Below are 12253 nucleotides of genomic sequence, written 5' to 3' on the forward strand. Positions count from 1 at the left end.
GCTGTGTTGTGCGGGTTGTTACGATTACAGGGACACCAAATATGTCCTTTTTATTTGCTGATTTGTGATGTTTATTATTTAAAATTAAACGCATTTAAAATAACATTTGTTTTTTCATTATCAAGTGTTTTTCATTATTTTATTTTATTTTTTTACTAATTTTATAAGATGAAAAAATCTCTTCGGGTATGTGCACACGGTCTGGATCTGCTGCGGGTTTCATGCTGTGTGCTTATGCAACATCAAACCCACAGTGGTCAGATGTTACAGCATAGTGGACGGATTCCTAGAAATCCCATATACACTATGCGTCTGCGGCACACCCGCGGAAACTGACATGTGGCATGTCTTTCCAGACCGCAGCATGTCCATCTCTCTTGCGGGTCCACATGCGGACTTTCCCCATAGACCTAACCTCTATGAGGAAAGTCCGCAGGTGGAAAAAAAAAAAATTCTGTCGCTCATCTGCATAATGAGCGGAAGCCGCCGCCGGCTATTCCACAGCATCGCGGCCACAGGATGGTACACATCGTGGGCACATACCCTGATTCTCCCTGTAGAATAAAAATACATACATTGTACACTGCTGTGTACTTCTTTCAGCCTAGTCAGATCCTGCAGTACAGATCCAGGATATTGGAATTCTGTTCATTACATCACTAGAGCTTGTGGTTCAGCACCATAAAGCTCCCATCAATCTGAAATGTGAAGGTTGTGGATTCAAGACCTCAGTAGACTCAAAAATACTTTTTGTAATTGCTTATTATTTTTAATACTTTTAGGGTACATTATCACGTTCAGGAACAGCAGCGCTTTGGACGCAGGGTATTCTCGCTGAGTTATAATCACGCAGGTAAATCCGCATGTGTTCTCTGAACCATGTGGATTTACCGCATCTAATGACATTCTAGTGTGGAAATTTCATAGTGGAGACTAGCGTCTCCGCAACAGTAATTGACATGCTGCGGTTTGTAAATCCGTGCCGCTGGTGAGTTTACGCAGCTTTAAATAGAAGCACAATGAGCATGGGATTTCTATAAATCCCATCCACTGTGCTTGTAATGTAGAACGCAGGCAGGTTAGCTGCGTCCGAAACGCTGCTCTTTTTGATCATGGGCTCATAGCCTTATAGGAACAAGGTAAGTATTTTACCAGTTCGTCCATCAAGACATCACGACAGGGGGTAGTTCCTCAGACCTAGAGACAGGAAACACATGAGAGATTAAAAGTCCACCCCCCCCCCCCACCTCACCTCCAGTGTTTTTCCTGTCCCTAGCAGGACAGGATGTTGTCAGAAATGACAAAAAAGAAAGGAAAAAGTTACCTGTGAGCCAGGGTGGATCAGGGGGGACTGACCTCTTCCCTTCCCCTGGTCAAGAGGCTCTGTGCTGATACCCCACTGAGGGGTCCCTCAGCCGGGTCGGTGGAGAGGACTCCCGACAGCGCTGCACCCCTCATACAGAGGGCTCTCGGCTGCATCCTACTGCCCGCCGGTGGTCTCCATGTTGAAGCCTCCAAGCCATTCTTCGAGGCCAGGAGATCGCGAGACCGCCGGCCAAACTTCTGGTGCGCGCCGGTAGTGCTCCGCATTTGGTGCCGGAGACTGCCTTACGCAGGCGCCCTGGAGAGACACAGCTACTCCCGGGGCGAACCATGATGACGCGTGCGTTCCAGACTGGAGCGCGCGCGATACCGGAAGTGGGGCGTGCGTTCCATGGTGGAGCGCACACAGGACTGGAAGTGTGCCTCTTGGGCGTGCGTTCCATGGTGGAGTGCAAGCCGGATTCCGCGGGGCATACAGGACAGCAGAGGAATACACCCCTGCAGGAAAATCACAGTGACTGTAATTGAGGGCGGGCCTTACATCACCTGGATCAAGTAAGACCCTTTAAAAGGGGACCCTTGTGCACACACTACCTGACACAATGGAGTCTAACCCTGTAAGGTCAGAAGCCCCATCTGAGTTCCTGGGTAGTGTAAGTATTCTCTACCTTAATAATCCCTCAGATCCACTAAGATTTGGTAGAATTGGGTATACAATAAATATTCCCATGTCTCCCTTAAAATAGGATAGAGGAACCCAGAGATCCGGATCTTCCTCTATAAAATCACAGAGATGCATATTGTGTAATTCTAAACTACAGGATTCCTATAAAAAACAATTATGTAAGGAATGCATCGCTAAAGTTCTTAAGGAGGAGAAGGCATCAATTCTAACGGACATGCGGTCCATGATTCGAGAGGAAGTTGGAAATACGATTTCCAAACTCCTACCCACCCAGACATCCCAGATACCCCAGACTGTACAGTCCTCCTCCCGCCATAAGAGACCTAGGTTGGAAATGGAGGAATCATCTGAGGAAGGGGAGTATTTGGATTCCTCCTTGGAACAGAGCCAGGAAGGAGAGGAGGAAACTCCCAAATACCTTCGGAAGAAAGGAAAAAATGTTTTCAGTTGAGCATATAGATGATCTATTAAGGTCTGTGAGGAATACTATGAATCTAGAAGACACGTACCCATTTCTAAACAGGATGAAATGTTATCAGGGCTTAAAAGACAAAGAAATAGAGTCTTTCCAGTAAATGAGAACATTAAAGCTAGGAATGGGAAGACACGGAGAAAAAACTCTCACCCTTCCGAGAGAATTTAGGGCCCGGCATCCATTCAACCCTGAGGATATGGATATCAAGCTATGGGAGGAAGTTCCCAAAGTGGATATTATTATTGCAAAAGTGGCAAGAAAGACTTCTATTCCCTTTGAGGACACTTCTTGTCTAACGGACGCAATGGACAGGAAAGCAGAGATTATGCTGAAAAGATGCTGGGAAATATCGGCTGCAGTCATAAAAACTAATATAGTGGCCACCTCCGTAGCTAGGTCTATGTGTCTATGGATAGACGAGCTGTCAGATCACATAGACTCTAATACCCCTAGAGAGATACTATCAGAATCCCTGTCATTATTAAAACTAGCGACACAGTTTTTGGCTGACGCATCAGCTGAATCAGGTTCACATCCAGAAGGTAGTGTTCTATCTAATTCGGCGAGGTGCACGTTTTGGCTCAAAACTTGGGCGGGGGATAGCCAGTCAAAAAATAAGCTTTGTTCCATCCCCTTTTCTGGTTCCCAGGTTTTTGGTCCAGTCCTTGATGAGATTCTGGAAAGGGCATCGGATAAGAGGAAAGGGGTTTCCCGAGGAAAAAACAGAGAGATCTTGTACCGTCATGGGACCTAAACCTAGTGTTAAGAGTTTTATGTAAACCTCCATTTGAGCCTTTGGAGCAGGCAGGGATAGATCTACTCTCCATGAAAGCAGTTTTCCTGGTAGCAGTCACCACGGCAAAATGAGTAGGGGAGATCCAAGCACTCTCGGTACTTGATCCATAACTGAAAGTACTAGACGTCAGGTTGGTTTTCAAATTGGATCCCTCTTTTCTTCCCAAAGTGGTATCCAAGGCAAACTTGAACCAGGAAATAATCCTACCATCCTTTTGCCAATCTCCAAAAAACAACAAAGATAAATCGTTTCATACCCTGGACGTCAGAAGATCTGTCGTTTACTATATGGAAGCGACAGGTCCCTGGAGACGGGACTCAAATCTGTTCCTCCAATATTCAGGAGCAAACAAAGGCAGGAAAGCCTCTAAACCAACCTTAGCAAGATGGATAACCAAGACTATCACTCTTGCATACGATTCAGAGGGAAAGGACCCGCCAATTTCCATCAGAGCTCACTCCTCTAGAGCAGTTTCCAAATCCAGGGCAGAGAAGGCAGGAGCATCAGTAGAACAGATCTGCCAGGCAGCAACTTGGTCTATTATATCTACCTTTAGCAAACACTACAAGTTAGATGTTCTGTCCAGCCAAAAGCTAGCTTATGGTCGTATGGTCCCGCAAGCAGTAGTCCTACCCTAATGACCGTTTGATTTGGTATTTCTTATGTCGTGCTGTCATGATGGACGAACTGGTAAAATAGGAATTAGTCTTACCGTTAATTACGTTTCCAGGAGTCCATCATGAAAGCACCGTTATTTTCCCTCCCCTACTCTTTATGCTAATGTGAATGTAATATTGGTGAATTCAATAAAAGAGTTGCATTCATCCTGGTGCGGTGATCGGTACAAACACTGAGGGTGAGGTGGGGGGGCTTTTAACCTCTCGTGTTTCCTGTCCCTAGAAGGTCAGAGGAACTACCTCCTGTAGTGCGGTCATGATGGACTCCTGGAAACGTAATTAACGGTAGGAATAATTCCTATTTTTCTTCACCTCAGTATACAGGCACCATAAAAATACAATGTATTTCTATGGAGATCTATACTCTGCTTCTGGATTCATTGAAATGTAGATTCAAGATACAAATTCTCCTATCTTTGTCACTATGGGCTGTAGCTCAGTGGGTAGAGCACAAAGCCTGTGAACATTGGGACGCACATTGACACAGTGATGCAAGTCCTGGGTGAGACTGATAACAGGAGTGAAAGGAGGTGAATATTTAATTTATGCACTGAGAAGAGATAATCGACCCTGCTCCCCAAGGAGGTGGAGCTACAGACAGATGAGCATATCGGAGAGGGGTAAGTATAGAACAGCTGAGCCCTCAAAGCGGGACAGTCCCACCGAAAACGGGACGCGCCCCCTTCACACCACGGCCAATTTCCGTTTTCTCCTCCTCTTCCCAGAGCCATACCTCTTATGTTTTCTGCCCACATAACCATATTAGTGCTTGTTTTTTGTGGGACGAGTTGAACTTTTGAATGACACCATTTACCACACAGTGTACTGGAAAATGAGGGAAAACAAGTTCCAAGTGCAGTGAAATTGTGAAAAAAAAAATGCAATTCTGTCCTTGTTTTTTAGTAACTGTTTGTACTTACCTGGCACTATGGCTCAGCTCACCAGTAAGGTTCGGCGATACCAAACGTCTGTTTTTCTTTATTATTTTAGTGGTGGAAAAAAAAATCATTGGGTTGTCATTTTCCGAGACCCGTAACGTTTTCATTTTTTCGGTTGATAGAGCTGTGTGACGGCTTATTTTTTTTTGCAGCGAGAGCCGTTTTTATTGATGCCATCTTGGGATAGGTGTGATGCTTTGACCGCTTGTTACAGCATTTTTGGTGGTATTGCAGCGACCAAATAAACATTATTTTCTGTTCATGAATCGTGTTCATTATTTTTATATTTTGACTGACCGGACTTCTCTGGATGCAGTAATACCACGTGTATTTTTTTATAATCTGGGTTTCAAGGGCGCTCTGTAATGACCAGCACGGATGTCTTCCACAGACCTCTGGCGGTCATAGCAACCCATCGGCGCCCTGCGATCTATGCGGCACCAATGGGCACATAGAATGACATGCCTCCATGATGGCTCGCTGTTAAAGCGTAACTGTTCTTTTAATTTTTATGCAATAATAATGTACACCAAGCGATTTTAATAATCTTTGAAGTACACTTTCTAAATGAAATTCAAAAGAAACCCTTCTAGATGTCCCCCTATGCTGTTTCTGAAGCTGCTGGCTCCTGTGTTGCCTGTGAGTGATGAAAATTCTAGCAAATGTGCCTCAGGGCGATGGATAATACCGACAAGTGCGGATGTCACTGAGCACGCAGGAACCAGCTGACCGGTCACAAGAGCAGTGTGCTAATCACTGAGGGGACGTGCCGGTGTTATTGAGCTCCTTCGGCCCTGGCAGCTATGCTGTCCTCAGACACTAGGCAACTCAGTTTTAGCCTAGTGTCCTTAAAAGGCAGACATCACCTGTATCAAATCTTGTGTGCTTTATTTTTCTATTTTTTTTTCCAGCTAGGTGCTTTGGATGTCCCCCTTCTTTTTGTCCCTCCAGAGAGGACACACTATGCACTCCACAGTAGTGTACCTCCCTGTAGACACCACATCTCCTCAGTAGAGTGCCAATGTCCCACAACCGAAAAGATGACCCAGTGGGCGTCGAAAGACATAAGAAGGGCAAGTACCTTCTTACTCCTATTTCCCTCCATAGCCATTCTTCTGCTCCTGTTTTTCTTAGGGGAATTATCTCTCCCTTGGGTACCATATCTTTCCTGCATCTATCCTTTTCCGGCAAAGCGACCCCCTTTTATACTTTTTGCACCATTTTCACTGCCTGTCTCCAGTCTCTTTTTTCTTTTTTTTTTTCCTGGGCCTCTTGCGCTGACTCCTGTGCCAAGGCTCAATTACTCTAGACTGCTGCTTCACTCATGTCTAGACTGCAACTTTCTTCCAGCCCCCTGGATGGCCTTGTCCCTGTCCTGATGCCCCTGTTTATCAGGTAGAGTGGGAGAGCAGGATCTCTCATGCTAATCAGTGCTTTTCAAGCTATGTTTCTGTGGCAGAGTCCCTTTTTTTTCCAGGCGTCTGCTCTGCTTCCCATGTCTGTCCTTATATCTTCTGGAACTCTTCTTTTGCCATTCCATTCTTGGTGGTCTTGCACCTCAGAAATCCCAGACTATAGCTCCAGCCGCCTTTCCACTCCAAGCTGCAAAAATATGCTGTGTCCAAAGCCCTGCTACATCCGGATCGTGGGCACATAGCCTAAAAAATGGCGTGGGCTCCCTCGTCATTTTCATAACCAGAAGAGGGAAAGCCGACCGCTGGGAGCTGATATTAGTAGCCGGGGAAGGGCCCATTAGCCAAAAATGTTCTCTGGCTATTAATAGCCCACAGCTGTTTGCTTAGCCTTTACTGGCTAGATTACAGGGGGACCCCAGAAAAAAATTGACGTAGGGTCCCCCTATAAAATCTAACCAGAAAAGTCTAAACAGACAGCTGCGGGCTGATATTACTGGGTTTCAGCCCCCAATTTTGCGTTTTTTTTTAAGGGTAACAGGAGAAATTACACAGTACAATTTGTTGTGCAATTTCTCCTGAGTAAGCAGATAACCCATATGTGGGGAAAACCACTGTTTCGGTGCACGGCAGGGTTCAGAAGGGAAGGAGCACTGTTTGACTTTTTGAACGCAAAATTGTCTGAAATCGAGAGCGGACACCATGTCGTGTTTGAGGAGCCCCTGATGTGCCTAAACAGTGGAAACTCTCCACAAGTGACCCCCGTTTTGAAACTAGACCCTTCAAGGATTTTATCAAGGGGTATAGTGAACATTTTGAACCCAGAATTTGATAACATTAGGTCATCATATTGAATAAGTTGTCATTAGTCTTGAGCGCAAGTGCTCGCTACTTGAGTTTGCATCGGGTACTCTGGTATGCACCATGTATCACGGGTGCTCAAGTGACATGCTCGAGTCCCTGCCCACATGTTTCATGATTTTTAGACGCTCGTTTGTGGCAGGCAATCCCCACGTGTTTTTTTTTTGGCTGTATTACAGCTGCGAAACTTGTAGAGCAAGGACTCGAGCATGTCATTCGAGCACTCACAATACTCGGTGCATATCCGAGCTGCCGATGCAAACTGAAGCAGCGAGCACTTGCACTCAACACTAGTCGCCATATAGTCGTCTTTTTTTTTTCCTTACTTTTGAAAAATCCCAGCACAACCCTAACCGTAACCCTAACTGCAAAGAATGGATAAAAATATTTAGTTTTATCTAACTAAGGGGTGATAAAGGTGGGTTTGATTTATTTATTTTTTTATTTTGATCACTGTGATGGGGTTTATCACAGTGATCAAAAGGCACCAATAGGGAAAATTCCCTGTTGTTGCCGGCCACCGGCCGGCAGATCTCGGCGGGCGCACTCGCAAGCTCCCGCCATTTTTTTCTCTAGCAAGATACCGGGGGACGTTCCGGGCGAGATGAGGGGACGGCGGAGGTACCGGGAGGGCTCGGGGGCTTCTTTTCTCTGTCATCTGACATGTATATTATGTCAGAGTAGAGAGAAATGATTGTAACCGCGGGCACACTTTTTTTTGTGATCGCTGTTATTCTGTGAATAACAGCGATCATGTGACAGGGGACAGTAAAAACCGGCCCTGATCATGTTCTCCAGGGTCTCAGCTACCCCCGGTAGCTGAGACCCCAGAGACTTTCCGACTCTGGGGGGAGCTATAGCCTTATTCCTCAGTGATGCATTTTCATGGCGCTGAGGAATAAGTACCCTTAACTGCCGCTGTGAAAATGCGTTACGGCGGTCGTTAAGGGATTAAAGTCCTGGACAGTGGTGGTATAGTCTAATTCTGATTGGTTGCAGTGCAGCCAATCAGTGTTAGTTTTGTTTGTGTATCCTCACAGTACAGCTCAGGCAAGGAGCTGTGATTGGTCAAACACCTGTCCCAGCAGCATCGCCTGAACAGTGTACAGAGAAGCAGAAGGAGATAGATGAGACATTGAGAGCTGCAGTGTGTGTGACAAAGTAAGTAAATAAAATATGTGCCTGACCAGTTCTTCAGCCACTGCTAGGGGAGGAGGCCCTCATGCAATTTAAAGGTGACACCGGGGGAGGTGTCCCACAGTAAATTTCCCTCACTGTGTCACCTTTAATTTCCTGTGGGCCCTTCAGGGAATGGGGCCCACAGGAAATTAGAGGTGGCCCACTGGGGATAGGGGCCCTCATGTAATAAGAGGTGATATGAGTAGATCAACTATTTCAGGCCGCCCCCAACCCTAGCACTGTCTGTAAGTGCCCCCACTGGTGTGTGACTGGTGTATATCCATCGTGTGTCTAGTGTGTGACTGGTGTGTATGTGTCTACACTGTGTGCCGAATTATTAGGCAAATGAGTATTTTGATCACATTATACATTTTATACATGTTGTCCTACTCCAAGCTGCATAGGCTTGAGAGCCAACTACCAATTAAGTAAATCTGGTGATGTGCATCTCTGTAATGACGAGGGGTGTTGGCTAATGACATCAACACCCTATATAAGGTGTGCTTAATTATTAGGCAACTTACTTTCCTTTGGCAAAATGGGTCAGAAGAGAGGTTTGACGGGCTCTGAAAAGTCCAAAATTGTGAGATGTCTTGCAGAGGGATGCAGCAGTCTTGAAATTTCCAAACTTTTGAAGCGTGATCACCGAACAATCAAGTGTTTCATGGCAAATAGCCAACAGGGTCTCAAGAAGCGTGTTGGCCAAAAAAGGCGCAAAATAACTGCCCATGAATTGAGGAAAATCAAGCGTGAAGCTGCCAAGATGCCATTCACCACCAGTTTTGCCACATGTCAGAGCTGCAACGTTACTGGAGTATCAAAAAGCACAAGGTGTGCGATACTCAGGGACATGGCCAAGGTAAGGAAGGCTGAAAAACGACCACCTTTGAACAAGAAACCTAAGATAAAATGTCAAGAATGGGCCAAGAAATATCTTAAGACTGATTTTTCAAAGGTTTTATAGACTGATAAAATGAGAGTGACTCTTGATGGGCCAGATGGATGGGCCAGAGGCTGGATCTGTTAAGGGCAGAGAGCTCCACTCCGACTCAGACGCCAGGAAGGTGGAGGTGGGGTACTGGCATGGGCTGGTATCATCAAAGATGAACTTGTGGGACCTTTTCAGGTTGAGGATGGAGTGAAGCTCAACTCCCAGACCTACTGCCAGTTTCTGGAAGACAACTTCTTCAAGCAGTGGTACAGGAAGAAGTCGGTATCGTTTAAGAAAAACATGATTTTCATGCAGGACAATGCTCCATCACATGCATCCAACTACTCCACAGCGTGGCTGTCCAGTAAAGGTCTAAAAGAAGAAAAAATAATGACATGGCCCCCTTGTTCACCTGATCTGAACCCCATAGAGAACTTGTGGTCCATCATAAAATGTGAGTTCTACAGGGAGGGAAAACAGTACACCTCTCGGAACAGTGTCTGGGAGGCTGTGGTGGCTGCTGCACGCAATGTTGATCGAAAACAGATCAAGCAACTGAGAGAATCTATGGATGGAAGGCTGTTGAGTGTCATCATAAAGAAAGGTGGCTATATTGATCACTAATTTTTTATTTTTTATTTTTTTTTTTTTTTTACATGTCAGAAATGTTTATTTCTAAATTTTGTGCACTGATATTGGTTTACCTGGTGAAAATAAACAAGTGAGATGGGATTATATTATTTTTATTAAGTTGCCTAATAATTCTGCACAGTAATAGTTACCTGCACAAACAGATATCCTCCTAAGATAGCCAAATCTAAAAAATCCCACTCCAACTTCCAAAAATATTAAGCTTGGATATTTATGAGTCTTTTGGGTTGATTGAGAACATAGTTGTTGATCAATAATAAAAATAATCCTCTAAAATACAACTTGCCTAATAATTCTGCACACAGTGTAGTGTGTATGTGGCACTTGTCTAGATGATACAATATTTCTGTGCGCATAGAATATCGTTGTTCTCGGCAGCCCTAGTTTTGTTTACACAAAATTATCTGCTGCTGAGAACAATGTTTTTAAATCAATTGTAAAAATCATTGCACCCGACAAATGAGCGTTTTGCTGGTTTGTCAGGTGATTGTTTGAACAGGTCACTAGTTGGAAAAAATTCCCCAATTATCAGCTTGACTATAGGGGAGCTAAGGGAAGATTCTGCAGCTAGTAACCCTTAGGGCACATTCCCACAATCCGGAGCTGCCTGCGGACCCGACGATGCAGAACGACAGCGCGACTTCCGTCATCATTTATACAAATGAGTGGCACAATTTTTTTTTTTTTCACATGTGGACTTTCCTCATAGAGGTTAGTCTATGGGGAAAGTCCACATGCGGACCCTCAAGAGAAATTGACATGCTATGGGTCTGAAAGATTCTCCGCATGTCAGTTTCCGCGGGTGATCTGCAGGTGTACAGAAACACATAGTGGACATGGGATTTCTAGAAATCCCATCCACTATACTGTAACATCTGGCCTCTGCGGGTTAGACGCTGCATAGAGATGCAGCGTCAAACCCGCAGCGGCTCCTGATCATCTGCACATACCCTTAAGCATGGTGGGCCCCAAGAATGATTTTCTCTGGTGGGCCCAAACTACTCCAGTCCGATGCTGGATGTACACCCAGATTCAGTGCGCATGTCCGGAAAGCTGAGGGTCATTGCGCAAGATATCCTGGGATATTGCGGTGACGTAAGGAGCAGTGACTGGAAGGCATGCTAATGCAATGGACGGGGACAATTTCAAAACGGTTGATTGACCGTGACTGAAAAGTTAGAGCTGCCCATCCCTATGACTGAATCCGGAGGTATGTGGGACAATTATCAAAGTGTAAAAAGTGATTTGTGCGCTAAATACTGGGACAGTTTGCTTAAAACCAACATGTTAGTGATGCATGTAACGGGTCTGGGAGGCGGAACCTCTGAGCAACTATACAAGGGGGCGGTCCTTGTAAGGAAGCGGGTGGCGCCCAGGGAAAACGGGCAGGTAGTCACAGCAAGTGACAGGGACAGTCTCTGGGTAAACGGGCAGGTGGTCACGGCAAGTGACCGGGACAGTCTCTGGGTAAACGGGCAGGTGGTCACGGCAAGTGACCGGGACAGTCTCTGGGTAAACGGGCAGGTGGTCACGGCAAGTGACCGGGACAGTCTCTGGGTAAACGGGCAGGTGGTCACGGCAAGTGACCGGGACAGTCTCTAGGTAGGCAAGCAGGCTGGTAGCAGGTGGACGCTCCCAGGTGAGCGGGCAAGAGTCTCTGGACAGGCAGGTGGTCACAGCACGTGACGGCCGGGCCTCCAGGTAGGCTAACAGGCAGGTAGCAGATGAGCGCTCCCAGGTGAGCGGGCAAAAGTCACTGGACAGGCAGGTGGTCACAGCACGTGACGGCGGAGCCGCCAGGTAAGCTAGCGGACAGGTAGCAGGTGAGCGCTCCCAGGTGAGCGGGCAAGAGTCTCTGGACAGGCTGGTGGTCACAGCACGTGACGGCGGAGCCTCCAGGTAGGCTAGCAGGTAGGCAGCAGATGTGCGCTCCCAGGTGAGCGGGCAGACGGATCCATAGACAGACTGGCAGGGCTGGTAGGCAGACTGTCGGACCGCAGGAATAGAAGCAGGTTGACACGAGACAGGCAGGTATCAGACAGGAAACTGGCAGGTAACTGGAAACGGGACCTGAGGGCTGAAGCAGAGTGATGAACTGTGCTACAACATTGCTCGGGCACCTCCATTTTGGAGGAGGTGCCTTATATATGGTGAAGTCCTCCGGCCATTGGCCGGGGACTCCTTAGGACGGCGCGTGCGGCCCCTTTAAGAGAGGGGGAGCGCGCGCCCTAAGCACCGTGGCCGGGAAGCAGCGCGCGCTGCCAGCAGAGCGGGAGGAAGACGCCGGGCACGGAGCGGAGAGGTGAGGAGAACAGCGTCCCTGCC

General features: G+C 46.6%; 1 protein-coding gene across 2 annotated transcripts in view; it reads left to right on the forward strand.

Annotated features, from left to right (window-relative positions):
• The window catches only part of NTPCR (nucleoside-triphosphatase, cancer-related), a 165054-nt gene that overhangs the window by 1346 nt on the left and 151455 nt on the right, over positions 1-12253 (forward strand). Inside the window, exon 2 of one of the 2 annotated variants that reach the window (XM_073671452.1) lies at positions 5806-5967. The exons of the other annotated variant lie outside the window; for it this stretch is intronic. Coding sequence (XP_073527553.1) covers positions 5916-5967 — 52 coding nt within the window. The 5' untranslated portion in view covers positions 5806-5915. The remainder of the gene's footprint in view (positions 1-5805; positions 5968-12253) is intronic. 2 annotated transcript variants of the gene reach the window in all.

Source organism: Phyllobates terribilis, unplaced genomic scaffold (genome assembly GCF_046119375.1).
Source record: "Phyllobates terribilis strain yellow unplaced genomic scaffold, ASM4611937v1 Scaffold_3__8_contigs__length_932513732, whole genome shotgun sequence".
Classification (NCBI taxonomy): Eukaryota; Metazoa; Chordata; class Amphibia; order Anura; family Dendrobatidae; genus Phyllobates; species Phyllobates terribilis.